The sequence below is a fragment of the Condylura cristata genome, unplaced genomic scaffold (genome assembly GCF_000260355.1).
Source record: "Condylura cristata isolate star-nosed mole 26May11 unplaced genomic scaffold, ConCri1.0 scaffold00024, whole genome shotgun sequence".
NCBI lineage: Eukaryota > Metazoa > Chordata > Mammalia > Eulipotyphla > Talpidae > Condylura > Condylura cristata.
The window spans coordinates 33,498,941-33,526,208 of NW_004567125.1; the positions used below are offsets into that span (position 1 = coordinate 33,498,941).

At 53.5% G+C, this 27,268-nt stretch overlaps 2 protein-coding genes across 3 annotated transcripts; one reads left to right on the forward strand and one right to left on the reverse strand.

Moving 5' to 3' along the window:
* Positions 1 to 4,831: 4,831 nt before the first annotated feature.
* Positions 4,832 to 12,664, forward strand: DDX39A (DEAD (Asp-Glu-Ala-Asp) box polypeptide 39A). Its single transcript, XM_004688236.2, has 11 exons — positions 4,832 to 5,013; positions 8,809 to 9,020; positions 9,147 to 9,274; positions 9,946 to 10,038; positions 10,415 to 10,598; positions 11,231 to 11,349; positions 11,627 to 11,758; positions 11,848 to 11,957; positions 12,055 to 12,199; positions 12,281 to 12,428; positions 12,515 to 12,664. Exons 2-11 carry the CDS (start codon positions 8,813 to 8,815, stop codon positions 12,529 to 12,531), a joined length of 1,284 nt encoding a protein of 427 aa, XP_004688293.1. The 5' UTR covers positions 4,832 to 5,013; positions 8,809 to 8,812; the 3' UTR covers positions 12,532 to 12,664.
* A 103-nt stretch (positions 12,665 to 12,767) lies between these two features.
* ADGRE5 (adhesion G protein-coupled receptor E5) lies at positions 12,768 to 27,164 on the reverse strand. Of its 2 annotated transcripts, none has more exons than XM_012729196.1 (20): positions 27,055 to 27,164; positions 24,318 to 24,368; positions 23,994 to 24,119; positions 23,650 to 23,805; positions 20,450 to 20,581; positions 19,787 to 19,933; positions 18,764 to 18,910; positions 18,336 to 18,379; positions 18,129 to 18,206; positions 16,977 to 17,154; positions 16,788 to 16,895; positions 16,362 to 16,582; positions 15,688 to 15,882; positions 14,615 to 14,806; positions 14,221 to 14,459; positions 14,033 to 14,099; positions 13,845 to 13,936; positions 13,592 to 13,760; positions 13,406 to 13,507; positions 12,768 to 13,333 (listed from the first exon to the last, which is right to left on the reverse strand). In XM_012729196.1, exons 1-20 carry the CDS (start codon positions 27,095 to 27,097, stop codon positions 13,304 to 13,306), a joined length of 2,517 nt encoding a protein of 838 aa, XP_012584650.1. In that variant the 5' UTR covers positions 27,098 to 27,164; the 3' UTR covers positions 12,768 to 13,303. The 2 variants fall into 2 exon arrangements, with proteins under 2 accessions (XP_012584650.1, XP_012584651.1); XM_012729197.1 differs by having other exon boundaries at positions 12,769 to 13,333; positions 15,688 to 15,879.
* Positions 27,165 to 27,268: the final 104 nt, after the last annotated feature.

Sequence of the window (27,268 nt, forward strand, 5' to 3'; positions counted from 1 at the left end):
ATAAAAAGCTGTGCATTATAGGTTATTTATATTGATGAATGGGGTTTTTGGTGCCTACTCAAATCTTGCATGTCCCGTCCCCCCCCCGTCCCCCCGCCCCGACCTTGCTGGGCTTATAGTAGTGTAACAGGTACAGGTTTCATGGACTCCACCCCTACTCCAGATGCTGGAACTCCAAATCCCATGAGTACCAAGAAGAAGCACGCCAGGATGTGAGGGCGGAGCTGAGCAGCCAGGTTGGGATAAAACCGGACTTGTGGGCTCTGGGGGGACCTGGTGGTTCGCAGCTGATCGTTTTTTGGCGCTCAATCGGTTTGCAGCGTGCCGGTGGGGTCCAAGTCAGCAGAACTGGTAGGACATCCTAGTTAACCTGTGTTTCTCTCCCTCTTTCCCTGGGTTATTCCTTTACCTTTCTCCTTATAAATAAATCCATTATTTAACCTTTTGAGTGTGTCCATAATACGACTGAATCGTAAGCGCACGGGTGAAGACCCACAGACAGGCAACCCAATTCACATTGGGGTGCCCTGTAACAGTAGGGCCTGTGTAAATAGCATGGTATAAACATTACATGGGATAGAGTATCTTCCTTATATTACATAAAGGCTACCTCTGGACTAACAGGTTTTACCTCATTGGATTTTTTGGCTGTAGTTTTATCTTTAGTGACTTCAGCTCTGAATTTGTTGTCTAGAACATAGACTTCCAGGCAGCCTATATGAAGTGAAATGTAAAGGCTAGAACCTTCTTGGAAAATTGTGCAGGAAGGTACTTAGGGAGACTGGCATGTTAGAACAAGATTGTTAGAGCTCCTTGCCTGCCCCTACTCCTCAATCCTCAAATTGTTACAGGGCAGGGAGAGATGCACCCCTGAGCCCCCAAACCTGCCTACTCTAAATAGGTTTTGCCATCCACTACATCAAGACAAGCCATAAGAACTTTAATGGAAAGGAACTTTAATACAATGAGAGTGCAATACAGAAAAGACAAAGAATATAGTTTCTAAATCAAACACCCAAAGTTCCCCATCCCCTTGTGGGTAAAAGTCCACCCAAAAAGGGATTGGCCCAAAGCAAGGCCCAAATGCCTGCCACAAGCCTAAAGCACTTTCTGGCTGGGACCCATGAAAAAGGGTCAGAAATAGCCAGATAAGTCCGAGAGGGAAAGAGCAAAATCAAGATAAACGCTGCTATGGTGAAACTTCCCACGGGTCTCTCACCCACATCTGTTTCAACCAGTTCAGGAACAAGAAGCAAGCACATTTTCTTAATATGTCTGTCTCTCTGCTCCATGTGCCTCCCTCCCGTCTCCTTCTGGCTCTTCATCTTGCTTCCTTCTCCCTCAGACTCCTCCTCCAGATTCCTCTCTTTGCTCAGCTCCACCCTCCTCCTGGGCTGGGCAGGGAACCTGGACCCTCCCCTTTTCCTGGGTCCACCCTGTTACAAAATCAGTCTACCAGCTAAGAAAACGGACAATATCAGGGATGGTTGAAAATCGGGATTAAGTGGGAACTTGGAGGGGGAGAGTAAAGTGAACTACTGAAACCATGCAAACCTGGGGGATGTCACATGAGTCCTCACCATTGCACTCAAAATTACAAGACGCGACTCAGGCTCAGAGTGCAACCTGAGTTTATTAACAAAGGGGAAATCAAGAAAAAAGAGTTTCTAAGGCCACAAATGGCCAGCTGTCCTATCCCAGACAGTGTCTGCAGTCGTCTAAATCAAAAGCTGCTTGTGCTAGATGTTGTCCCTTCAACAGAGCCTGGAACTGGGGCACACTGATAAGTGGTAGACAAGGACCCAACTCGTGGCAGCAGCTGGTGGTAGTCAGAGGTGGTGCTGGGAGGCAGTGCTGCAGCAGCCAGCAGCAGCAGTCTGAAGGCTGTGTTAGACAGCTGTTGCTGAACACAACAGTACCAGAACGTGATGCTGGAAGTGCTGGGGGTAGGGGCAGTGCTAAGGGGCTGGGCCAGAGGGTCAAAAGTGGTGTGTTGCTCTTGGAGATGGCCAGGCAACTCTTAGAGGTGGCCAGGCAGAAACCAGAAGTGCTGGTCAGTGCCAGTTAGCAGACAGTGATATGGAGGATCAGGTACCAGTGTTCCAGCTCTTTAGAAATGTTAGGCCTAAGTCAGTGGCATCTATCAGCAGATGATGTGGAAACAGAGGAGGAGGCAGGAGCAATGATTAATCAGGCATGTGGTGGTGGCAGAGAATGAGGCACCAGTAGTCAGGATGTGGCAGTCAGGCAATGGTCTGAAGCAGAGATCAGATGAGAAGGTCTCAATGAGTCTCTCTGAAGCAAAAGCTCTTGATGATTAAGAATTTCTGAGAAAGTCTAATGGTCTGTAATGGTCTGGAGCCCTACTTATATCCCCTTCAGATTACCCACCTATTTTTTTTCACCTTTCTTTAAAAATTTATTTATTTATGCATACAAGAACTTGGGTACAGGCCGAGGTGCGGAGGTGAGGTGGGAGAGGTGGTGAGAGGATTCACCAGACACAGAGTGGGGAACAGAACAGGCAGATTGACTGAAATGCACTGCTAAGGAGAACAGCAGGCGAGACAGGATAAGTCTGCTGTGCCATGTGGGCCACTTCCCTGGTCCGGGATCAAACTTGTCTGCAGTGGCTGCAGATAGCTTCGTAGTGCTTCACTTTAGCCTCTTGTGCCACCAGGTAGGCCCAAGGTGCCCACCTTTCAAACCAGATTGGCCCATTTTCAACATCTGTGCAGGATCCAAACCCCAAATCTGGCCAATGTGTGAAAACCCTCCCCTGCACAACGTTTACCTAACTCAGGCTGGGGGCACAGCAGGACATGGGAAGCTCTGTGGCAGGTCCAGACCAGGAACTGCAGGGCTCCTATCCCACAACCGTTTAGAAAAAGTCAAGATCTACTATAAACTGAACACACACGACTTAAGGCCTAACATTCCAAGATGGATTCATGTTCACAAAAATACTAGCACAAGCTTTATTAATGACCAAATATTGGAATAAACCAAATAGGTAAATGGAGAAACTATAGTCATGCCCCACCCTGGGGGTCTTGTTCTAAGAGATGTAGTTAAGATTTTGTCCTTGTGTTTACAGTGTTGACAGAAAATGTCTAAGCCACATGAATGATATATTGGCTACATTGTGGTAGTATAATCAGGGCTGAAGGCCAAAAATTGTTATAGATGGTGCCCTCAAGGGGTGAGTGGGGAGACACAGGTGAGAATGAATAGCTACATGTGATATAATCCTGAGCAAGAAAGAATCAGTGAGGTGGAGACTCTAATAGAAAATAAAAGGGAGTGCAAAAGCAATATTCAAGGTCAGCCATTCCTGGGTTTAGTCATTCCTGGACTCAGCCATCCCAGTCCCCACACCAATCTTCCAGACTGCTGTTGCTGGTCTCAAAGGAATGTGCAGAGGCAAAAAACTGCTCAAAACTATTATTGTTGGCCTTTTGTTTGGATCACATGCTTCAGGTATTCAGCGGTGGGAAGACACCATCTTGGCTGCTTTTTTGTTTAGAACTTCTGAACGCTGTGGACTCTAGGGTGAGATAACCGGCCACTTATGGCCTCAGTGACTTTTTGTTAAATAAATCCCATTATTATTCCCTGAACCTGAATGGTCTTACAATTATGCTTCTGGGTGAAGAGCTCAGACAATGCCCAGTACACTATTTGGCTGTGCCTTGGCAGTTTTAATATTCCTTATTGCCTGGTAACAGTATAAGCACACAGTAGAATAACACTCAACGATTAATAAATGCAACGAATTGGGCCCCCCAGTGGCGAAACCGGTTAAAGCACAGCACTATGAAGTTCAGTCAAGTTCAGTCCCCCAGCTGACCCACATGGCGCAGCAGACATCTCCGATCTCGCTTGCTGCTCACCTCAGCAGTGTACTTCGTGGATCTGCCTGTTTTGCTCCCCATTCTGTCTCTGGTGAATTCTCTCAACAGCTACCCCCCATCTGGCCTGTACCCCAGTTCTGTATGCATAAATAAATAAATCTTTAAAAAAATGCAACAAATTGACAAATCTCAAAAACATTTTGTTGAGCAAAAGAATCCAGACACAAAAGTTAATCACGACTCTATTTATATAAAATTCAAGAACAGAAAAATGAATCTATAATGATAGAAATCCACATTGTGGTTGACGGAACTTAAGGAGGGGTGTGGATGACTTGAGGACACAAAACTTTCTGGGTCATGCAAATATCTTGTATCTTCACTGGGCAATAGTCTCTTGGGCGACAATTGTCAAAAATCATAGATCTCTTCAATTATCAATTTTACCTCAGTATAGGTGGGGGGGAGGTTGGCAAATTTTAATACAACAAAGAATAAAATAAACGACAAAACACCCGGGCCTTGGCTTTGTGTTCTAAACCTGCATCGCAGTGTCTGATTCAGACAAGACTCTTCAGCAAATGAGAACCGATGCTTAAGACCACTTCTCATTCACTCCCTGAGCGTCCCTTTCTGCATTGCCGTTGCAAAGTTGCAAACCGTCTTTTCCTTGCCGGAGTCATTCCCACAGTCCTTTCAGAGCCCTCCCTTGAGGGGGCCAGGGGGACTGCGGGCTGATGCCCACTCCCAAGCCCAGAGTTCGGAACCCAACGTAGAGGCCACATTCCATAACGGCAAGACACAGGCCAGTCGCCCGGCTTCGCCGCCAGTACTAAAGATGAAGCCGCCCGCCCAAGGCAAAACCCAGGTCACGTGACGGCGTGCCGGGCTCAGCCCACTCCCGCGCCTACTTTTAGACTGACCAATGAACCCGCGCCATGGGCACGCCCTCTTTCCTTTTTCCACCAATAGTTTCTCAACGCTTCCCGCAAGTTCCAATCACCGCTTCCTTCTCTCTTGAATGAAAAGCCAGAGATCCAGTGAGGGGGTTACAGTCGGACGCCGGAGGCAGGAAGCTCGGTAGCTCGAGTGGGGGCGCGAGACCAATACCCGAGTCGAGCGGCTCTCCTCGAAGCACGCGGAGGCGAACGGGAACCAGGTAGGCGGCGGGGCTGCGGCGCGGGTCCGCAGTGCGGCCTTGGGTCTGCGGACGATGTTGCGGGGAGACGCCGAGGGTTAAGGAGAGCTGAGGGGGGCGGGGTGGCTGGGGTGTCCCGCGCGTGCGGCGGTGGCCGTTGGAGGTCGGGGCGCATGCGCGAGGGGCTGGCCGGCCGTTGGCGCGCGGGCGCGTGGCCCGCTTCCGGGAGGGGCTGTCATGGCGGCCCCCGGCCAAGCAGAGTTCGGGGGAGGTTTCTTCCTGTCGGCGAAGAAGCTGAACCCGTGGGGGGCCTTTGGCGCATGGCGGGTGGAGTGGCTGAGCTCGGAGGGCGAAGGCTAGGTCTGACTAGTTTGTCGGAGAAACCAGGGTTGCAGACGGGTTGGGCTGCTCGGAAAGGAGCCCCCCCACCTCAGTCTCTCTGCTCTGCGTTTAGACGTTCTGGGTATCTGCGATTTGGGGCAAGACAGATCGTCTTTGGAAATAGTCCAGTAGGGAACAAAATTCGAATTCGGAATTCTCCCCGGGGCATTTGAGTGTCACTGAGTAGCGTTGGTGCTTTCCAGGTTCACGCTTCTTGGCTTGGGCCGGCAACAGCCACCCCTTCAGAAGGGAACAGAGCCCGCCAAATCCGCTCTTGACCTAATTGTCTAGCTTTAGATCTATCCTGTCTGGCCACTTACAAAATGTTGTGCCCCAAAATCTGTCCCCAAGTCTCTTCATGAAACAAAGAGACGGGGATTGACCTTATTTCTTTTATGTTCACCTTTGCAGTCACCGAGATTTGAAGCCCTGAGCAGATGACACAGAATACCCAGAAAAGATGGTCCCACCCTATGGTGGTCCACCTTCTTCTCTATTTAATGCCTCCACCCTAGTTAATCTTAATCCTCTTTTTTTTTTTAAGTGAATGTCTTCTACCCACCCACCATCATATTACAGTAGTTATTATTTCTTGGGCAAATCCTCGTTGAGTCACTCAACTAGAATAAATAGCCACAGGTTCTTGGCTGCTTAGCAAATAAAGTGAAAACTCTAGATCTAACCAGCCTTCACCTGAACCAGCCAGATGCTCTCTCCGGCCTCCAAAAGGATGCTTTTTTGGGCTCACTTCTAGCTTCTTGTTCTCCTTGCTGGCTGGGAAAGCGCCCCTTCTCTTTTTTTGCCAGTCATATTTATCATGACTCATGCTGGATGGCCCTTTTCATAATTTGATGAGCATGAAAGCTGGCTTTAGCCCCCAAATTCTGTCATAAGGCCTTGATTCTAGTTCATTCATTCAATCATTACTAGCTTAAGTAATGTATGCCAGCTCCTGTGCTGGGTGCTGGGTTGGGCAAGGGATTGACATGACTGGAGGGGATGCTGGCAGCAAATTCCCTTCTAAAGCAATATGAGACAGGAGGTTTGTGATGGTCCAGGCTCAGGAATAGCAAGTACAATGGTGCTGAGGTGTGTTAGTTGTGTGCAGTTAATGAGGGGTATGGGAGAGTTGAGGGCTGAGCACAGAGGGGCTCAGGTTCTGTACGTCCTGGTAAGCCATAGTGAGGACTCTTATTCTGAGCAGAGTGTAGAGGTTCTCTTTGGCTGCCATGGAGAGTGGACAAAGTAGAGTGGGGGGTTGGAAAATAGGGATGTGGGGGGTTGGAAAATAGGTATTGGTGAGATTATTGGCATTACCCAGGGAAGAGATGATGGCACCCAACATGCCCATTACCTAACTGGTAGCTTAACACAGGAATATATTCAGAAAAATGTGTTTTTGTGGAGATTCTTTCCTTATGTAGACATCATAGAATGTAATTAAACTAAAGTGGTATATTCTTACTACATATCTAGGCTATATGGTAGAACCTGTGAGCATCATGTTTGACTGAAACATCAAATGTTGCATGGCTGTACTGGTACAAGAGAATATTAATCAGCCATGAAATGTGGTTAAGTACTGATACACTGCAAAGTCGGTGAACATTGAAAATATGATATCAGTGAAAGAATCCAGTCACAGTCAGAGTGTATGCTTCCAATAATAAAATAATGCCCAAATCGGCAAATCTGCTGGAGAAGGCACTGCTACCTTCCTCAGGCCCAGGGTACCTCCTTGCAGACCCTGTGGGTCTCCATCCCCACTCATGCCCCCCATTTTACCCTCTTGGAAAGGGAGGGGGCAAGAAAGAACGGTGGCTATTCTTGAGACCAGACTCACCTGTTGGGCCCCTCTGGTGGATTGCCCCAGTTTTGGTTGCCAGAGAGGTGGGCAGTACTGGCCAGCCCAGGGTGAGCACAGGAGGGTTCTCCCCCAACCCTGCATCCTTATCCTTCCACCCCCACACATGCCACCCACCCCAGGAAAAACAACAGGCAAATCCACAGAACAGAAAGTAGATTCGTGCTTGGGGGAGGGGGTAGGCTGATTCATTAAAAGTATAGCATCTTGAGGTGATGAAATGTCCTAAAACTGACAACAATCGCACATGCCTGTGATTACACTGAAAACCACTGAACTATAATTTTAAGTGGTGAATATCTCGATGAAACAATTCTAACTTAACAAAAAAAGCCGATGGCAGCTGGGGCCCACCAAGGAGCAAGAGTGAGAAGTTGCCTGATTGACCTAGAGGTATGTTGATTGATTGGACAGAGAGGGTAGAGAGAAAGGCCACCCTTGAGAGAAAGGGACCCCCTTTTCTGAGATGGGTAAAACAGGCCTTTGTGGAAAAACAGGTTCTGTTCTTGGTGGTGGTTTGAATTCAACATTTAAAAGGGAGCTGTAGAAGAGATAACTAGCTGGGTAACTGCTCTGGAGTCGAGGAGAGAGGTTACTGAGAGACAGTTTGAGAGGCATACACATGGATGTGGTGACAGCTTTGGGGCCAGATGAAGCCAAGAGAGATCACTGACAGCGGGGTCAGAAGCAGCCTCCATTCAGCTCAGGAAGAAGCAGATTGCTGCAGTACTTCTACCCTGAGCTGGAGGCTGGGTGGGGAGGGAGGAAAATGACTCTTCTCAAGTTTGGGTCCCCTGTAACATGGCTTGCACCCAGAAGATGTACTGTGTATGTTGGGTTAAATAAGCCCTGGAGGTAAGCTGAGCTTTGTATTCATTTACCATCTCAGCTTTATTTTTACTGGCCCAGGCCCAAAGGGATGCCTTTTCATAAGAGCACTTAATTATTCCCTTGTGCAGACCACAAATAGCGGAGGAGCAGCAGGGTGGAGCACACCCTGCTCTCGCAAACAGGCTCCCTAGCAGCTCCAGCTCTAGGTCTCAGGGGTCCTTGCTCCATGCAGACCAGGTGGGTTCCTTGGGGAGTGACAAGGAGGAGGCTCCTTTACTAGGGTGGTCTGAGGCAATTCATTGGCCATGAAAGAAGCATTGGTGCCAAGAGCCAGGCACAGCCAGATCCTGATGGTGGCAGTGGGGCACCAAAACTAAGGGTACAGCTTGCGGAGTCTGGCCCAGCCAGGCTGAAGGTGGTGTGGAGTGACAATAGACAGTGACCACTAGAGAGGCCTGGGAGGGCTGTGGGGGGAATTGAAGATTGAGCTTTCATTTGGGCTGGGGGTCAAGAAGGGTGTACCTTTCTGTAGGGAGAGGGAGACAGAGGGGGTGTGGTATAGAGGAAGGTGAGGAGCTGTGGTCACCACAGGCTGAAGCTGGGAGGTGCTGCTCAGTAGAGCTGGGACCTGCTGCAGATCCATCTGCTGTGAGTGGAGCTGGGACTTGCTGCAGACCCATCTGCTATGAGTGGGTTCTCATTTCTGCACTTGTCCCCTTGATCCTGCACTCCCTTCCCAGCACCATGGCAGAACAGGATGTGGAGAATGAGCTTCTGGACTATGAGGAAGATGAAGAGCCCCAGGCGCCTGCAGAGAGCACTCCAGCTCCCCCTAAGAAAGATGTCAAGGGTTCCTACGTCTCCATCCACAGCTCAGGCTTCCGGGACTTTCTGCTGAAGCCGGAGCTCCTGAGGGCCATAGTGGACTGTGGCTTTGAGCACCCATCAGAGGGTATGTATCCTGGCTCCCTTGTGCTAAGCTTTTTTCCTTGCCCTTGTGTGTGTGTGTGTCAGCATCTATGTGAAGCCTGCAGGAGGGAGCGTTGGTTTTTAACCACTTTTACCCTATTATTCTCAGTGCAGCACGAGTGCATTCCTCAGGCCATTCTGGGCATGGATGTCTTGTGCCAGGCCAAGTCAGGGATGGGCAAGACGGCAGTCTTTGTGCTGGCCACCCTGCAGCAGATCGAGCCTGTCAACGGACAGGTAGGTGGGTGGACAGGTTAAAAGCTCTTTTTGTGTGCCCTTTGACATTACATAATTACTAAGTGACAAAACCTGAAAACACCCCTACATCAAGAGATAAAAGTGAAAAGTACCCTCAGTTTTACCATCTAGGGACATGGCTTTTAGTTCAGTGTGTACGTTTGTGAAGGGAGATTCCAGCAGCAAGGCTGCTGCTAACGGTGCTGGCAGGCGAAGCTGCCTGCTCATGTCGTAAGGGTATGTTCCGCTGTGCTGAGGACTAATTTAGGCGAATTCCAGTGTTTTGCTTTTTTCAGGCACACATCCTTGAGGGTATGTAAGCCCTCATTGCCTTAAGGTGGTTGGTGAGGACAGGTACCCTGTGTGTGGGGCGGAGTTTATAGGAAGGGAACAGTGTGTAGTTGCTGTGTTTGGTATTGGGGAAGAAGGCATGGCAGCTATCCCCAGCGGTCAGTCAGCCAGAGGAAACCTCCAGTATGTTGATGGCACCGTCTAGGCGGGACAGAACCAATCGTCTTGAGAGGAGGCAGGACTGTGGAGGTAGAGGCATTTAGACTGAACCTTGGCATGATTCAAACTTGGAAAGGCAGGGCCTGGCGGGCAGGGGGCCAGCTATTGTGGGGAGGAATAATGACACTGCCTTGAGTGTGTCTCACTGACCCACCTCCCAGGTAACAGTCTTGGTGATGTGCCACACACGGGAGCTAGCCTTTCAGATCAGCAAGGAATATGAGCGCTTCTCCAAGTACATGCCTAGTGTCAAGGTGAGTGCCCTCTGGCCAGCCAGTCACCACGTGGTCTTCTGCAGTTTTGCTGGGCTCAGCTGGGCCCTAGCCCGCGTTTACCAAGCTTGGCTGAAGCTGCTGCCTTTGAGGTTTGTGGTGGTTTATGCTCCTTAAAAGCCTTATGAATTATGCACATCCCCAGAGGCCATGCCAGTCCCAGTCTGGGGGCTGCTGTTCAGTGGAGCCATAGCCAGCTCTCAGGCTGGCCTGTGTCCTGCAGGCCTTCAGTCTCTAGGCAGCAGGCTGAGTGTTGGGGGGGGGGGGTTTGGGTCCATGCTGCCACTCGCACTAGCACCAAGTGGGTGTGAGCCTTCGGCCCCAGGTGAGTGAAAGCAGCGTTTCTCTACCCTCACAGGTGTCTGTGTTCTTCGGAGGCCTCTCCATCAAGAAGGATGAAGAGGTATTGAAGAAGAACTGTCCCCATGTAGTGGTAGGGACTCCGGGCCGAATCCTGGCACTTGTGCGTAACCGGAGTCTCAACCTGAAGAATGTGAAGCACTTTGTGCTGGATGAGTGTGACAAGATGCTGGAGCAGCTGGGTGAGTGTTCACACAGCTTTGTGGGGACCACATAGGCCCCAGCTCTACCTTCTCCACCCTCGCAGCCCCCCACTTAGAGCCAGGTGGGTGAAATGAATGGGGTCACATGGGTGGCTGGCATTTAGACCTGTGAGTGATTTTAGGGAAGGTTCCCGTATTAGCGGACCTGTTGCTTCTGAACTCAAGCTGAGCAGGGTCCCATGTACATGTTACTCCTGGAGTACTGTGGCCTCACTGTTTGCCGAGTTAATTCTAGACACTTGCCTGCCCTCAGTGAGCCCCATAGGCTGGTGGGAGATGGGGCTTATCCTGGGAGGCAGCTGCAGCTCTCACCCCAGCAGCTGTCTCTGCCTCAGGCTGCCCTCCCTGAAGCGTGGCTCGAGGTGCACTGGCACGGCTGCTTCGCTCTGGCAGCGTGTAAGTGGACGGCAGCTCCTCCCGCTTGTGCTGGCCCTGAGTCCAGCCCCTCAGGCACCCTGGACTCACCCCTCCCTCCACTGCTCGGCTCACACCGCCCTCATCATGGTGCCCACGCCTCCCTGGCACAGGTGGGAGGGGCTGGGCCTGGTCTCGGGTGGGGGTCAAGGTCTGGCAGACACTCAAGCTCACCCATTTCTTGCCCTCCTCCCCAGACATGCGGCGGGATGTACAGGAGATCTTCCGCCTTACACCCCATGAGAAGCAGTGCATGATGTTCAGTGCCACCCTCAGCAAAGAGATCCGGCCCGTCTGCAGGAAATTCATGCAAGATGTGAGTAGGGCGAGACAGTGACCGTGACCTTGGTGCAGCAGCTTTGGCCCTCTTGGGTTGGGGGCCTGAGCTCGTGCTGTTCCATGAAACCCACAGACTGGGGGCCCAGCATGGTCTCCACCTGATCTGGACAAGAGCTCAGCCCCAGCCTTTGGGAGAGAAGTTTTCGGGGGGCAGCAGGCCCTCTGGGGAACATCGAAGCTTGGAGTTGCTCCCTGGAAGGTTCTGGGCAGACAGGAGGCCAGGAAGTAAGCCCTGCCTGCCCCTTCCCGCACAGCCCATGGAGGTATTTGTGGATGATGAGACCAAGCTCACCCTACATGGGCTGCAGCAGTACTATGTCAAGCTCAAAGACAGTGAGAAGAACCGCAAACTCTTCGACCTACTGGACGTGCTGGAGTTTAACCAGGTGACTGACACACTTATCTAGCCTGTCTTGGGTTCTTGAGAGGCTGTTGTACAGGGCCTGACTGCCCTCACCCCTTCACCCCCTTGCAGGTGGTGATCTTTGTGAAGTCGGTTCAGCGCTGCATGGCCCTAGCCCAGCTCCTTGTGGAGCAGAACTTCCCAGCCATTGCCATCCACAGGGGCATGGCCCAGGAGGAGCGGTGAGTACACCACCTGCCAGGCCCCAGGCATGCCCCAGAGGGGAGTGACACCAGGAACCTGTGTCTGATGGCTTCCTCTTGTTCTTCCTGCACCCAGGCTGTCACGCTATCAGCAGTTCAAGGACTTCCAGCGGCGGATCCTGGTGGCCACCAATCTGTTTGGCCGAGGGATGGACATTGAACGAGTCAACATCGTTTTCAACTATGACATGCCTGAGGATTCAGACACCTACCTCCATCGGGTGAGTTATCCTGCCTAGCTAGCTTGTCCTTGGGTCTCCAGCTCATGCCTCAGGCCTGACTCTTGTACTTCCACCCTGCAGGTGGCTCGTGCAGGCCGCTTTGGCACCAAAGGCTTGGCCATCACTTTTGTGTCTGATGAGAACGATGCCAAAATCCTCAATGATGTTCAGGACCGGTTTGAAGTGAATGTGGCAGAACTTCCTGAGGAAATCGATATTTCCACATACAGTAAGTAGTCTAGGGAGCCCTGGTGGGGGTGGACCCTGAACGTCAAGGGCCCTGCCTCACTGACCTCCTGTTTGTGTGTCTTACAGTTGAGCAGAGCCGGTAACCATGTGCTGGTGGCCCAGAAATACCTTGCTTCCCACGTGCTTCTTCAGGTCCTCTTTCTAGGCAACAGTGGGGCTTTCTTTTTACTGTTGAAGGCTGTAGATTTGTGTAAGAATAAATTTTTATTATGTATGTCTGGCTCCCACTTCGTGTAATTCTGTCAGCTCTCAACAACCAATGAACAGGATGGGTCTGGTCAGTGACCCCCCCCCCCTCCTCAGCCAGCCAGTCAGCAACACTCCCTTCTGTATTAGTTTGTTTTTTAATTTTTTTAAAAGTGTCAACATGGAAAGGTTTATCATGTAAAAAAAAAAACAAAACAACAAAACGTTATTCAACATCCACAGCTTTCAAAATAGTGAGAACCCTCTGCACTGGGGCAGGTGGGCCTCCGTACCGTTATTTTCAGTCAGTGGCCTGGAGGGGCCTGGCCCTTCTCTCATCCTCAGTCTTAGCTTACTTGGGAAGTTGAGCCTAGCCCCTTAGCTTCTTGTTCTGTAGCAAAGACAGCCCAGGGAAGGGTCTGGCTGCACAGAGCTCTCGAGTCTGTACCAGGGCGAAGGGGCTTCAGCAACTGCACCTGCCCCGACTCAGCCAGGATGGAACAAAAGCAGCCAGAAGCAGGCCCTGCAGGTCCAACCTTCCACACCAGCTGGGTGTTGGGTGCCAGACTACACCTGTCCAGCCTTGGTGGGGGCAGGGCGGCAAAAGGAGCAGTCCAGCATGTGCAAAGCTGCTGAGGCAACAGGAGATACTGCTTGGCCCGGACTCCATCACATGCCAGACTCTGACGGCCTGAGAGCCTAGAGAGAAAGCTGGTAAGGACCCAGAGGGTCTTGGGGTACATTCTCCCCCACTTCAGGCACAGCCCTTACCCGAGTCTGGTTGTGGCTGGAGCCCGACATGGATGTCGTAGCAAACTCTGAGTACTTGTTTCCAGTAACCATGCAGGCCCACTTCCGGTATTCCTCCCTCACCTGTCGACGAGGGTGCCGGGTCAGGGGAGGAGAGGCCAGAGCCTGGGGAGTTCACCGCCCGCAGTCATCCCACTAGCAGCTCACCTTTTTGTTCAGCAGACAGTGCAGCACAAAGAGGAAGAGACCCTGCAGGCAGTTGAGGATAGTGAAAGTGTAGGACAGCAGCCAGCTCTGGGGGTCAAACAGGAACAGTCCAAAGACCCAGGTGCAGCCCAGCACAAAGAGCTGGGCGATGGCCGTGATGGTCAGCACCCTGGGGGAGAAGGGCATGGCGGTAAGTGGACCTGCCTCATAGCCCATCCTCTCCCCTCCACCCCTTTCTGCCCCATGCTGTCACCTAGCTTTCTTCAATTTTTTTATGTCAGGGTTGATGTCAGCAAACTTCTGAGTGAGCTTCCAGACAGTGGTCACGAAGATGACAGCATTGCACTAGGTGGGAGCACAGGATTCATATGAGGGGCCTTTCTTGGAATGCGAGAGAGCTGGTGTGGACCAGCTGGGCTCAGTGAGGGGTGGGGTAGTTACCAAAACAATGAAGGTCACAGGTCCCAGGAAGCTCCAAAGAAAGCCGTGCTCGGGGTTCAGCCAACAGCTGGGTGAGAAGGGATGGACTCCTGTTAGCTCCCCATAATGCCAGCTCAGATCAGAGCCAGAGTAGAGAGCTCTGTACACCTGGTGCCCCATCCTCCCTTGCCCCACTACTCCGCACTCACTAGAGGTCACGGCCGTAGCCCTTGAGATCCAGGGCGGCTGAGATGGCAGCTGAGATGGACACGATGAGCAAGGGCACACCATAGCCAATCAGGTAGAGCCAGTGCTTGCCCAGGCCCTGGCCCTGGAACACCCGCACCACGAGGAAGTAGAGTTCCAGACCCTCTAGGCTCATCCAGCAGAAGGCGGCCAGGAACCAGTAGTGCAGCAGCCCGGCCACCAGGCGGCAGCGCAGCCCCACCTGCAGGATGGGGGCGGGGCACCGAGCTGGTCTTTAAGCCTTCATGGGGCCAGCCAACATGTGGGGGTGGAGTGGGAAAAAAACGGGGAAGTGTGGGCTGGCGCTGGCCCATGGCCCAAGGTGAGAGTGGGGCCTTCCACCTGGCAAGGCCTCACCTGGCCACCTTCATTCTCGATGCCCACTAGGAAGATGGTGGAGCCCACGAAGAGGCAGATGCAGAGGTGCAGGTGCACGGTAGTGCGCGAGCTCTGGATGGGCCGCACCAACAGGAAGGTGAGAATGCACAGTAGCAGGCAGAACACCGACAGCGACAGTCCCACCTTGGTGATCACAGCCAGACTGTGGTCCTGGATGCACGTGGGTGGGGGGAGTTGATTAGTGCCCCTATGCTTTCCAGCCCTCCTTGTCCTCCTGGGGCTTGACCTGCACATCTCTATCAGGCTCTTGCCTCCTCACCCACCACTTCCTTTGTTTCCCATCTGAGCGAGCCTCCTGTCTGTCATCCTAAACACTGGCCCCTTAGACCTATGGGTGCAGCGGGGATCCTCCTTTCTCCAAGCACCTTCTGATGGGGCCTTCCATGGCAACTTTGCTGACCTCCCATACCTGGCCAAACTGTCACCTCTCCAAGTCCATGCTTTTTTTAAGATTTATTTTATTTATGCATATAAGAGCTAGGGTGTAGGCCAGAGGTACAGAGGCATGTGTGTGTGTGAGAGGATTCACAAGAGAAAGTGGGGAGCAGAATAGGTGAATCCACTGAAATACACTGCTAAGGGGGTCTTGGGCAGTACAGGAGAGGTCTGCTGCACAGTGTGGGTCACTCTGGCAGGCCAGGGCTCAAACTCGGGCCATAGCAAGGATAACATGATAGGGCTGAGACTTAACTCCTACACCACCAGGGAGGCCCGAGTCCCACGCCTTTCAGCTTCCTCTCTTCCCTACATGGCCCATTCCAGTTATTCACATCGCTTGGCCTCACTAAAGGCTGAGAGGTCACACACTCAAAGTTGTGCTCCCTCTGTGCTCCAGCAGTCAGAGGCCCTGTTGCAGGCACATTGTTTAGTTGCCGGTCCTAGGGAGGGACAGGAAGGGAGAGCCACTAGGGCATGCAGTCAGACAAGCTCCGAGCAGAGAGTTTGTCCTGCCGCTCGGCACCCGCTGCCTGTCTCAAACCAGCCAACCTGCTACCTGTCTGCTGTTGACGCTGACCCCCCAGGCTGCTTACCTCCACGTCATATTGGGCCATGAGGATAGCAAAGCTGCTTAGGTGGTCGCATTGGCAAGTGGTGCTGCCATTCCTGCTGCCCAGTGTCCGGCAGCCTGTGGTGGCCCAGTACCCGGTCCTGTGGCTGTCATGCTTCCAGAAGGCACAAATCAGCTTCTGCCGTGGTCCAGGTATCTCCTGCTGGCCTAACTCCTGCTGACAGGTGGTGGAGGTGTGAGGATTTACCCTGCAGGCCACTCTTGGGTCCTGAATTCAGGCTGAGCCTGGGGAGAGCAGCTTTTCATTTGGTCAGTATCCACTGAGCACCTACTGTGCCCCTGGCCTGGGGACGCAGCAGTAAGCACAGCAGACATGGGGGAGTAATAAAAGGTGATACGTGCCATTTTTAAAAAAGGAAGCAGCATAGGTGAAAGGTGGAGCATACTTACAGAGGGTAATTTTATGTAAGAGGAAGGTGGCATTTGAACAGACTGGAAAAGGGGTAAAAAGCTGAATCATGTGGGAGAAAAGTCTCCCAGGCAGAGGTCACAGCAGTGCAAAGGCCCTCAAGTAGGCGCGAGGGAGGAGCAGAATGGCAGGTGCGGGGAAAGGAAGGGCCACTCTACCCTGGGTATGGGGTTAGCAATAGGGCTCACCCCACCCCACCCCACCCCAGCTACCTCCCAATAACTTACCAGGTGGGAGAAGGCGAAGGTGACTGGAAAGTCAAGTTTCTCTGTCTTCTCATTGCTCAGGAACACAGAGTTGATGGCTGAAATGAGCCTCGGGTAGGCACCTCTGCGGCTTTTATGAATCATTCTCAGCTCGGCTTCCTCCTCAGGGTCCAGATCCAAGGAGGCGTTGACCAACATTTTCCGCATGTTCGGGCTAGAGAAGATGCCTGCCACAGTGGGACCTGGGGGAGACATGCTAGCTACCTTCTGCCTCCCGCCCCGTGTCCCGTTCTTCCTCCTACGGTGTCTAATTCACAGGCTTGGCCTGTTCCCCATGATGTCTGGACTCCCTCCCAGTGGGTCAGTTTACAGCTGTTACATATTCTGAAGCTCCCCACTAGCCATATCCCAGACCTTGCTTCCTCCCCATCAGACCCCTGCAATTACTTGAGTCTTCAGCTCCAGTAGCCACAGCCCAGTTCAGCAGCATCTTTGCATGGCCCTGTTTCATGGTGACATTTCCATTCCCTGCATCCTTAATCTCCAGGGACAGCACTAAGGGGAGAGAGCAGTGATTGGGGGCTCTGGGTGGAGAACGGAACTCCAGGACTGGGGCAAGAGAGGATGATACCTCACCTGTGTCTGAAGGGTAATCTAAGGTGAAGGATCCTTTAGGCATGTACTTGGCAAGGGTCCTCAGGTTCATCTCTAGGTATGAGAGCAGGTCGGTGGCCTTGCGGTGTCGTTCAGGAAGGGCAAGGGCCTCCAGGTCCCCAGGGTTTTTCAACAGGTCATCCAGTAATCTGATGAAATCCTGGGGGTGATTGTAACAGCCGTTGGATCATTGCTGTCCCTAGGACTCTAAGCTCATCCCTCCATGGGGACACAAGGGAACCACTTGGATTGCCTGGGGGACAGGTTTAGGGGAGTCATCCAGATACTGCAGTAGCCAGAAGGCAAGGGGATTGAGTATGTACACCTTTATTATATGTATAAGTGTTAGGTACACATAACAACAGTGGCGCCTGACACTCATCAGGCCTGTGCCTGGTGTCAGCCTGTCCTAAGTCTGCACTATCAGAAACTTTGAGTTACATGTGGCTATTGAGCACTTGAAAGCTATCCTGCATTGAAATGGCAGTATTTTGCATCTCTTAGGCTTATTTTTATTTTGTTTTAATGCAGCCACTGAAAAATTTTAAAAGACATAAGACGCTCCTGGATTTCTACTGGGTTAAAACTTGTCTCTGATGCTCATATGGGCCAGACACTGTTCTTTGAGCTTTACTTGTGCTAGTTCATTAAATCTTCACAATGACTGTGAAGCAGGCACCACTGCCCAGAGTGGGTGAGTCACTTGCCTGAGGTTGCACAGCAGAAAGTGGCAGCAGGGATGATGAGGTGGGGGTGGGGGGTAAGGGAGTTGGGATTGAGCCCTTGTGGTCTGGCTCCCTATGATTTTTTTCTATAGTGGCTCTGCAGTCATGGATTTGACCAACCGTGGATGATGTTGGCTGGTGCATCCAGAGATGCAGAGCCTTCAGCTACAGAGGCCCACTAGTAAGTCATCTGCTGACTAAGTTATATGTGAATTTTTGACCGTGAGCGAGGTCAGTTCCCCTAACTCCCAGTTTGTTCCAGGGTCAACTGTGTATATACTGTGTGTATATGTGCATATATACTGGGTCTTTGGCTTACCCGTGGCCCATGCTTGGGCTGACCCACCTCACTTTAAAGCATTTCCTGGCCATCCGTACTGTTCTGGGGACCCCTAGGTCCTGCCCTTACCTTGATCGTGTCCTGGACATTGGTTGCGTTGAATTTTCTCTCCAGACCCTGGACTTGTTCAAAGAAATTGGAGAGTCTCTGGGGAGAAAGAAGAGGAGGGGGTCAGAGAACTGTAGGAGTGGGTGGAGGAGTTTGGGGAAAACGGATGTAAAGGGATTCCTGTCCCCTGGCGCTGCCACCCTGCCCCCTGCCGCCCCCACCACTCACCTTGCTCTTGATCTCAGGCAGGGTCATGGTGGGGAAGGTGAACTCTAGAGAACAAACAGGTCATTTTGTTGAGGGGAGGTCTGGGGTCAGGGTAGGTGTGAGTTCTGGGGATGTGGAGGAGGGGGACAGGTCCCTCCCCTATGTGTGCACCACCCCCTTTAGAGAAGTACCACCCCACCCCCCAGCCCTCCCACCCGGCCTCTCTGGATGGGGATGAGCCACGCCCAACTACACATCCATGAGCTGTAGACTCAAAACAGAGGACGTGTGCAGAGGTGACACTCAGCACGTGAGCCCCTTACAGATGGTGAAAATGTTGACTCCAGGGGTGTGTTTCAGGTGGGGACAGATCGCTGGGGAGAGACAGCGGATCTTTAGGTGTGAGACTCCCCGGAGGGAGGGGAGCTAGGTCAGGTGGGACCCGGTACCTTCACAGACGGTGGTGATCTGGTTGTACTGGAATCCCAGTTTGGGCTTCCAGCCCAGGCGGCAGCGGCACTGGTAAGAGCCCAGAGTGTTGAAGCAGACAGAGGAGTTGTGACACTGGTGCTGCCCGGAGCTGCACTCATCCACATCTGGGGACAAGAAGGGGGTCAGGCCCCTCTCCTGTGTGTGCCAAACTCCCTTCTCCCAGCTAAGCGTCCCCACCCACACTGGCTGAAGGCGATGCCACCCGGTGCCCACACATCCCCGATGGTGGCCTGGGCTCATGGGACTGGGGCAGAGACCCCTCAGGCCGCGCCTGAGCCCCATCGGATGTACTGGCTGTGAGCTGCTGAGACAGCCTCATCTCGGGTAACGTCAGCTGCTGGGCCCCTTCCCCTTGGTTCCTTCCCCAGGTCCCCAGCTAGGTCACACGTGATCTCTAAAGCCTGTCGCCCTGCTTGGCGTGTGATCAGGTGGGCTGTGTTCCCGCGAAGGGGGCTCTGGGCTCTGCACCTTCGCAGATGGTGTTGTTTGGGCCACTGGGGGGCCCAGGGACCGGCCTCCAGCCGGGGCGGCAGCGGCACTTGTAAGAGCCCAGAGTGTTGTCGCAGACAGTGGAGCTGTGACACTGGTGTTGCTGGGAGCTGCACTCGTCCACATCTGGGGACAAGAAAGAGGTCAGACCCCTCTCCTGTGTGTGCCCGACTCCCTTTCTCCCAGCTAAGCGTCCCCACCCCCACTGGCTGAAGGCGATGCCAACCAGTGCCCACACATCCCCGATGGTGGCCTGGGCTCATGGGACTGGGGCAGAGGCCCCCTAGGCCCCGCCTGAGCCCCATCGGATGTACTGGCTGGAGCTACTGAGACAGCCTCATCTCGGGTAACGTCAGCTGCTGGGCCCCTTCCCCTTGGTTCCTTCCTCAGGGTCCCCAGCTATGTCACACGTGGTCTCTAAAGCCTGTCGCCCTGCTTGGCGTGTGATCAGGTGGGCTGTGTTCCCGCGAAGGGGGCTCTGGGCCCTGCACCTTCGCAGACGGTGTTGTTTGGGCCATTGGGGGACCCAGGGACCGGCCTCCAGCCGGGGCGGCAGCGGCACTCATAGCCTCCCACGAAGTTGAGGCAGTGGGTGGTCTTGTGGCAGGGGTTCTGCCCGCTGGAACATTCATTCACGTCTGGGGACAAAGCCAGAGGGTCAGGTCTCCACTCACTGCACCAGCTTCTCACTGCCCAGCACCATGGGCACCATCAATTCACTCTCAAAGCATCTTATGGTGTCTCCCCTGCAAGACGAGTGCAGCAGAGACCATGGTCCACAGTTTGTAGGTGGCAAAACCAGGAAGGAAACTGAGTCACGGGGGCTGGACTTCCTGACCAAAGAGTTTGCCTGCTTCTTCCTGAGCCCCAAACCCAGGTTCCCCTTCTGGAAACCAGAAGTGATTCCTCCCTATTTTCACATGAGACATGAGGAAGGGGCAAGGTCTGAGGCTGCTCACAGGGCCAGGCGTCACCACAAGTGAGCCCCAGGCCTAGAAGGCCCTGCCGCTTCTCTGCTCTGTGTTGGGCTCTTTTGGGGAGGTGTGTCCTTCGGCAGCACCCTGGCGGGCCTTGTTCTGCAGGAACCTGAGCATCTTCTCCCTCCTCTGCACAGGACATCAGCTCCATCCCACAGTGTCCTCCAGGGCCTCTACCTGTGCACTGCTTCGGGTCCTTCGGGTTGAGCTCAAAGCCGGGCTGGCACTTGCAGGTGTAGCTGCCCTGGGTGTTGATGCAGATGCTGCGGCTTTTACATATTTTGGGGTTCTGCTTGCATTCTTCCACGTCTGCAAGGGGAAGGAAAAGGTGATAGGCGCCTACGGCTGTGGGCAGCTTTCAGGGCTGGGGTCAGCCACATTTCCTGCCATAGAAACATCCAGAAGTTGCCACTGTTTCCTCAGTGAGTGGTGCCATTTTTAATTCACCTGGAGGCATCCCCTGGGTGAATGTGGTGGCCTAGATGCTCTGCTGTCCAGATGTGGCCTGAAGCAGCCTCAGTCCTCTCTGCCAGGCCCTGGACCCTCAACCTTCCTAGGCAGCTCTGGGTTGGGGCGAACACCTCACAGCCCCTGTGTCCCAGCCTGAAGTTTTGGACGAAGGCCAGAGTGGCTCTTCCTGGGAACTGAGTACAGGAAAAATGCTCACAGATCCTTTAGCTTATGATGATGGTTGAGACTCCCCAGCACACTGCTCACTGCATGACTCCGTCTGGGAGTCCGGTGACCAGATGGGACTGCGCTTTCTCATCCACATTAACTGAGACTCCAGCTCCATGGAGACAGGCAAGACTCTCCCCTCCCTTGAGCCCAGCCCCAGAAGGCTTTCAGGCACAGGCAGGGAAGCGGGTGCAGACTGGGTTGGAGAGCAGGGGCTGATATCCAGTATGAGGGTATGCAGATGTCTTTTGACACCATGAAGGACTCCTCTGGACTACAGGAACTGACAGCCCACCTCTAAGCAAGACCATCCTTGGGTAAGGACTGGGCACTGGAGAGGGGAGCAGGTGCTGCCGGGTGAGGAGTAACAGGCGTTTCTGTCTTCTCAGCCCTTGGTTTCCTAGTAGGGACGCAGGCCCGCTGGCTGAATGGAGCTCACCTTCCATCTTCTGTCCCCAGGTGGTCTGGGCTCCCTCAGGCTGACCTCCTCAGGTGAGGGTTGGGCCGGGGCTGGGCTGTACCCCTCAGTGAAATCCTCTCTCGCCATCTGAGCTGCACAGGAAACTCTTCCATTTACCCAGCTCTCCAAGTGTGTCTGGGGTCCATGTGACCCGAGTCACGGTCACCTGAGCTGCCCTCAGTTCCCCATGATTAGATTGATATCATTGGGCTGGCTTGGGGCAAAATCTTGCGTGGCAGAGATTGAGCAGCCAAGAAATGGGGTCCGGATGCCAGGAGGCATTTTCCTCAGGCAGGTTGCTGGCCAGGAGCAGGACATGGTGGACCCAACCTCAGATCTCAGGCCTGACCTTCCAGATAGGGCCCCTGGGTCCATCTGGTCTGAGGATCTGGAATGACCAAGTCCATGTGGGTTCCGGTGAGGACAGGTCTCACCTCCCACAGTCACTGATGATGGTGAAGTGGATGAATGTGCTGGAACACTTGAGTGCTGCCCTTTTTTGTTTTACACAGGATGGACATAGCAACAGAAGTTACCCTGCATGGAGGGTTCTGACTCTTGGGGTTCAGAGAAGATAGGGAGATCAGAGGTGTCCTCTGATGTCCGAGAAAGTGGGGAGAGGAGCTCAGGGTGTGGCCTAGGTCTCCCGCCTCTAGCAGGCCCCCCTGCTGTGATGGGTAGAGGTGTCCTGGGGATGGCAGCATGGAATGCTGAGGTGGGGGTGGTGCACAGACAGCCCCGCTGTGCCTGTCACAGAGCAAGGGCTCCAGGCGGCAGGCTCTGGTCCTTTGTCCCCCACCTTGAGGAAACATGGGAACCTTTTCCCACCTCGCTCTTGCTCATCCCTGCCTCTGACCAGCAGCCAGGGTCTCCTGCTCTCACACAACACATCTTCAATAATAACCAGCACTACCTGTGCCAGGCACCGGCAGCTCCTCAAGCCCAGACACACGGAGTGGGACCTACAGTCACCATGGTTGGTTGTGACAGTTGCTCAGTGCACAAGGGCATCTAGCAAAGAGGTAAGTGGAGGCTGAAAACAGCCCTCTCTCCGTTCCCTAAACACACTGTTCACCTGGAGCTGGTGACACGCCTTTTGCAATACCTATGAAAACTGTCCTGTGACCAGGCCATATGGATGGGCACCACACCTTTATGCGGGCCTCTGAGGACCAGCAGCACCCAGGAGGGAGCCCTCACACTATGCCTCATGCGGATGCTTCACTCGCTTGCTCTCTGTGTTCTATACTAGCCTCTCTCTGGGAAGTCGTGGCTCCTGCATGCCACCGCAGACCCGTCTGTCCCTCTGGATGCCTGAAACGCCCGCCACTGCCTGTCTGCTCTCCTCAGAAGGGGCCAAGCCTAGTAGTACCTGGAAGCCCAGCTCCTCCTGGGCACAGTTTTGGCAAAGGGTATAGCTGTAGGTTGGGGCTGGGGGTAACACTGAAGCAGCATGGCCCCCAGGAATGCCCATGTTGGAGAGAGTGTAATGATAGTAATTTTAATCTAAAATCCCCAAAATGATAACTGTTTTGTGCTTTGTAATTTTACATATCTCCCCAGTAATTTTGAAGAAAGCACCATTGTCACCTCCCTTTTGCAGATGGGTAAACTGAGGCACAGATTGGCAAAGTAGTATGAAAGTCATAAGTTAACAAACAGCAAAGCTACGTTTGTTTTTGGGCTCTCCCTGGTGGCTTAATGGGTTAAGATGCAGCACTGCAAGCTGGCCGCAGCTGCTTCAGTGTGCGTTCTATCCCAATCCTGGCCCTGGAGGTGATCCATATGGCTTGGCAGACCTCTCCTGACCCGCCCACTGCTCCCCTCAGCAGTGTATTTAGTCGATCTGCCTGTTCTGCTCTCCATTCTGTCTCTGGTGAATTCTCTCACTGCCCCTGCATCTCTGGCCTATACCCCAGTTCTGTATGCATAAATAATAAATCTTACCCCCAAAAGGGATTCTTAAAAAAACCAACATAAAATCACAGCAATGTCACATCTTGTATGTTAGCAGTGATTTCTGAATAGGAGTCCTGGCCAGCATCACACACAGCTATCAGGTGGCCAAGTCAGGGATTGGGTCCTGGGCTCCCATGCCACCTGCCTGTCTGTGCCAGCGGGACGGGCTCAGGCTACACTTGGAATCACCCTCGGCCTGCACCCTGAATGTTGCAAGAACGGTCACGGTGATATCTAACCCTCACAGATGAAGAGATGGAAGACTCGGGGTCACTCTTACCTTGGCACGTGTTCTCACTCTCATTCCTGAATGTTGCTCCCCCAGACACAAGCTCATATCCCGGGATGCATGTGCAGTAGTAGCTCCCATCCGTGTTCTGGCAGTCTGCAAATTTTCCACAGGACACTGTCACTGGTGGTCCACACTCATTGATATCTGGAACACAACAGGCCAAAATGTCACCTCCTAAAGATGTGAGATTCCACAGGACAGAGATCTCCAACCCTACCTGATGCTCCAGCATAGAGCCAGATGCTTAATCAGAAGACAGACTCCGCCCCACAAGGGACTGGATCATGCATCACAATCCCCGTGTACCCCTCCAGCACCCCTCAAGCCTGTACCGTCACAAATCTCCAAGGGGTTGGTGATGAGCTCTCCAGACAAAGAACTGAATCCCGGCAGGCAACGACAGGTGGTGGCGCTGACACACTTGGAGTTCTGAGGGCACCACGGAGCACAGGCTGTGGCTGCAGAGGCCGTAGGACAGAGACCACCATCAGGGTGAGTGAGGGCTGAGGCTGGGGCCCCGAAGGGGCGGTTCATCTCCAGAGGAAGGGCCCTGGGGAGGGTGGTCCTGAGTTTCAGCCTGCCACTGGCTGAGGGGATGTGGGTGGGGGTTAGGGCCCTTCCCCAGGCTCTTGTGTAGCCCGTGTTCCCAGACTCACCCCTGGTCTTCCGGGATCCAGCTTCTGATAGGGTCAGCCTGACACACAGCACTGGAACAGAGGTGGAGGGTCAGGGAGATGCTGGAGCAGGAAGGTCTAAGTGGGTCACATCTGGGGGGCCAGGAGCTGCTAACCTACCAGGCTCATGCCCCCCGCCCCCTTTGCTACAGGAGAGAGTAAGCTGAGCACCTCCTTGGGCTCCAGATGCCAACAAGCCAGGAGTGGGCTGCATGACCTGAGGGATGATCAGGCCGGAGCCAGGAGGGGGCTGGACAGGCAGCAGGTCTGACTCCAGCTGACCTGTGAGCTGAGGAAACAAACTAGCCAGGCAGACACAGATTCACATCCCAGACCCTGGTCAGTTACCTCACTGTTCAGTGCCTCAGTTTCCCCTTCTGTAAAGTGGGGGGGGACGGGGGGCCTACTTTCTAGAGTAGTAAAACATGCAGTACCACCTTGTGTGTCCATTTACTGTCATTTCTTTATGTAAACATGGGGAGACTGGGCCAGGTATTCTTTCAGAGCCCAGCACTAAGGTGCTCTGGGCCACATCCTTTCTCACTTCTCAGGTACACACACCATATCCACATCTGTCAGCCCTATGATGGGCCAGGGACCCAGTGGTGACATTTCGCCCCAGGCTCCTCAGACACAGGAAGACATTGTGGCTTCAAAGTCAGGGTAGTGCCAAACAGGCCCCCCCTTTCCTGCGATTCTACAGTTCAGAGCACCCCACTCCAAAGGCATGTGTTGGGGGACCTTCCCCAAGTCAGCAGGGGTTCTAGAGGGGGCCCTGGGCCAGTCATCAGGGGGACTGAGAGGGAGAAAAAGAGGAGATAAAAATGCAGAGAAGAGAGGTGGAGCATGGGAGGGAGACACAGACAGAGAAATGCGGGAGAGAAGGAGATGCAGAAAGAGAGAATGAAGACAAGAGACAGAGCCAGACAGAGGAACAAGGCAGAAGTGAAGACAGTGATAGAAAGGGATGGGCAGACAGACATGGTGGACAATGGACAGACTCTTAGAGATAAACAGGTAAAGAGGGAAGGCACATTGGGGATGCTGGGGAAGCATTTCAGACCCTGATGATCCAGGGGATCCCCAAAGTGGGGTATGTGTTGGGGAAGAATGGGAATGGAGGCATGGTGGGAATGAGTCACTTCCTGGGCCTCGGGGAGGGATGACTCATGGCCCATCCATGCTGGAGCAGCTCCCAGAGGGACTCTAGAGCCCAGCTGGAGGTGCTGTCAGGGGTGCAGACTGGAGGGTCCCTCGACCACTTAGTTCCTACGTCAGCTTGGGTTCCCCTCAGGCCAGCAGGGCAAAGCCCCCCTCCCGGAAGCCTCAGCCAGGTAAACAGGCTGGAGTGCCTGCTCCTCTCTCTGCGAGGATCCATCTCCTTCCTCTCCGCCACAGAGCTGCCCTAGTTCCCTCCTCACTGGGACTCAGTTCCTCTTTGCAGGACAGACCACAGAATGGCCGTCCATGGCAGGATGGGACCTGGGCTGATTTGGGCCCAGCTCCCAAAGTTCCAAATAGCAACTTTCGTGCTCTGAACAGCCCTGGCTACGTCCAGTCTGCATATGGACAACCTGAATCTGGGGGCCCAGAAAAGTTTCAGAGAGAACTGGTGAGCAGTGAAGGGGCTCGAGAAGGGGAAATTGAAATCTCAAGGTCCCCAGACTGAGGAGGCGCTCATTCCCTCAGCCTGGACCGGGCTGGGTTCTACCACCCCCTAGCCCTGCACTGCGCCTTCTCCATCTGGGGCCTTGGAAATGACCCAAACAGGAGCTGGGAGAGAAGTTGTTTGCTGTTCATGTGCTCCCAGTCCATCTGGTTTGCATTTCCCCCGCAGTCCTGAGCTTTTGGATTCTTGCTTAGGGACCCTGTGTGGGGGTGGGGCTGCCACCTTGTTTGCTTCTCCAGCCCATCCCAGACCTGCCAGTGTACTACCCAGCAGGAAATAATCGTGACAACAACAATGATAATCCTGTTTGCTTAATTCTTACAGTGAGCCAGGAATAGTTTGTCTCTGAACACACTCAACACTTAACACGGCTCTAAAAAGTGGAGACAAGTCTGACTCCACCCATGTGGAAAGTGAGGTTCAGGGCTCTATGACAGTTTCAGTGCCACATGGCCCCCCATCACATGTGCCTTTTGGACCCCTGAGAAGGGGCCAGTGGCTGGGAGTTACCCAGAGTTCTTGCCTGTCATCCTGGGCTGATACAGGGAATCCCCACCCCTGTGGTCGGGGGCAGGTCCCGGTGGCACTCCAGTGCCATGTCTGCATTCTCTTTGTTGCCTGGTTGCTTGGGCAACAAGTTGTCCTGATAACCATGAACCGTTAGAGCCACGCTGGGTGTGGCAGAAGCACATGAACAGGGAAGTCACAGCAAAGGCAAATTCAAAGCTGTACCCGGCAAAATCCCTTCACCCACAGCTGAGTCCTGCCCCGTGTGAGATCAAGAATGGAGTCTCTGGGGCTTCCCCTGCCATCGAGGCAACAGGGGACAAGTTGGGGGAACCCCACAATGGAGGTTCTATCCTCCAGCCCCCTTGGCATGCCCTTTGCCCTCCATTTAAAGCAGACGATTCAGGGTCCTGGGACACCCTTTTTGCCTGCTTTCCTTCCCCTGTGGCTTCCTCCACCCTGAGCCCAGAGCTGCCAGCAGATCCATATCTCCAAGGTGGAGGGTGCAGTCTAGAACCAAAGAGAGACCCCCAAAGCTCTCACCAAGAAGAACGAGGAAGACACTGTTGTGGCGGGAGCCTTCCATGGTCTGAGTTGCTGGCACGAGAAGCAGAGGACGGGGCAGGACCGGCAGTCTCTGTAGCTGGGCAGCTGCGCCGTGTCCCCAGGCTGCCTGGCCTTTATGAAGTGGGGGCGGGGGAAACAGCCTCGGCCCAGGGCCCTCCCCGGAACTGGCAGGGCAGCTGAAAGCCAACAG

Excerpts from the sequence above, each read along its gene's own strand:
- DDX39A (XM_004688236.2), top strand. The coding sequence starts at position 8,813 with ATGGCAGAACAGGATGTGGAGAATGAGCTTCTGGACTATGAGGAAGAT. Across the intron at positions 11,350-11,626 it reads GCAGGAAATTCATGCAAGAT|CCCATGGAGGTATTTGTGGA; the intron begins GTGAGTAGGGCG and ends CTTCCCGCACAG. Across the intron at positions 11,759-11,847 it reads ACGTGCTGGAGTTTAACCAG|GTGGTGATCTTTGTGAAGTC; the intron begins GTGACTGACACA and ends ACCCCCTTGCAG.
- ADGRE5 (XM_012729196.1), bottom strand. The coding sequence starts at position 27,097 with ATGGAAGGCTCCCGCCACAACAGTGTCTTCCTCGTTCTTCTTG. Across the intron at positions 15,883-16,361 it reads CCTTCGCCTTCTCCCACCTG|CAGGAGTTAGGCCAGCAGGA; the intron begins GTAAGTTATTGG and ends ACCACCTGTCAG. Across the intron at positions 13,937-14,032 it reads CTGTGACCTTCATTGTTTTG|TGCAATGCTGTCATCTTCGT; the intron begins GTAACTACCCCA and ends GCTCCCACCTAG.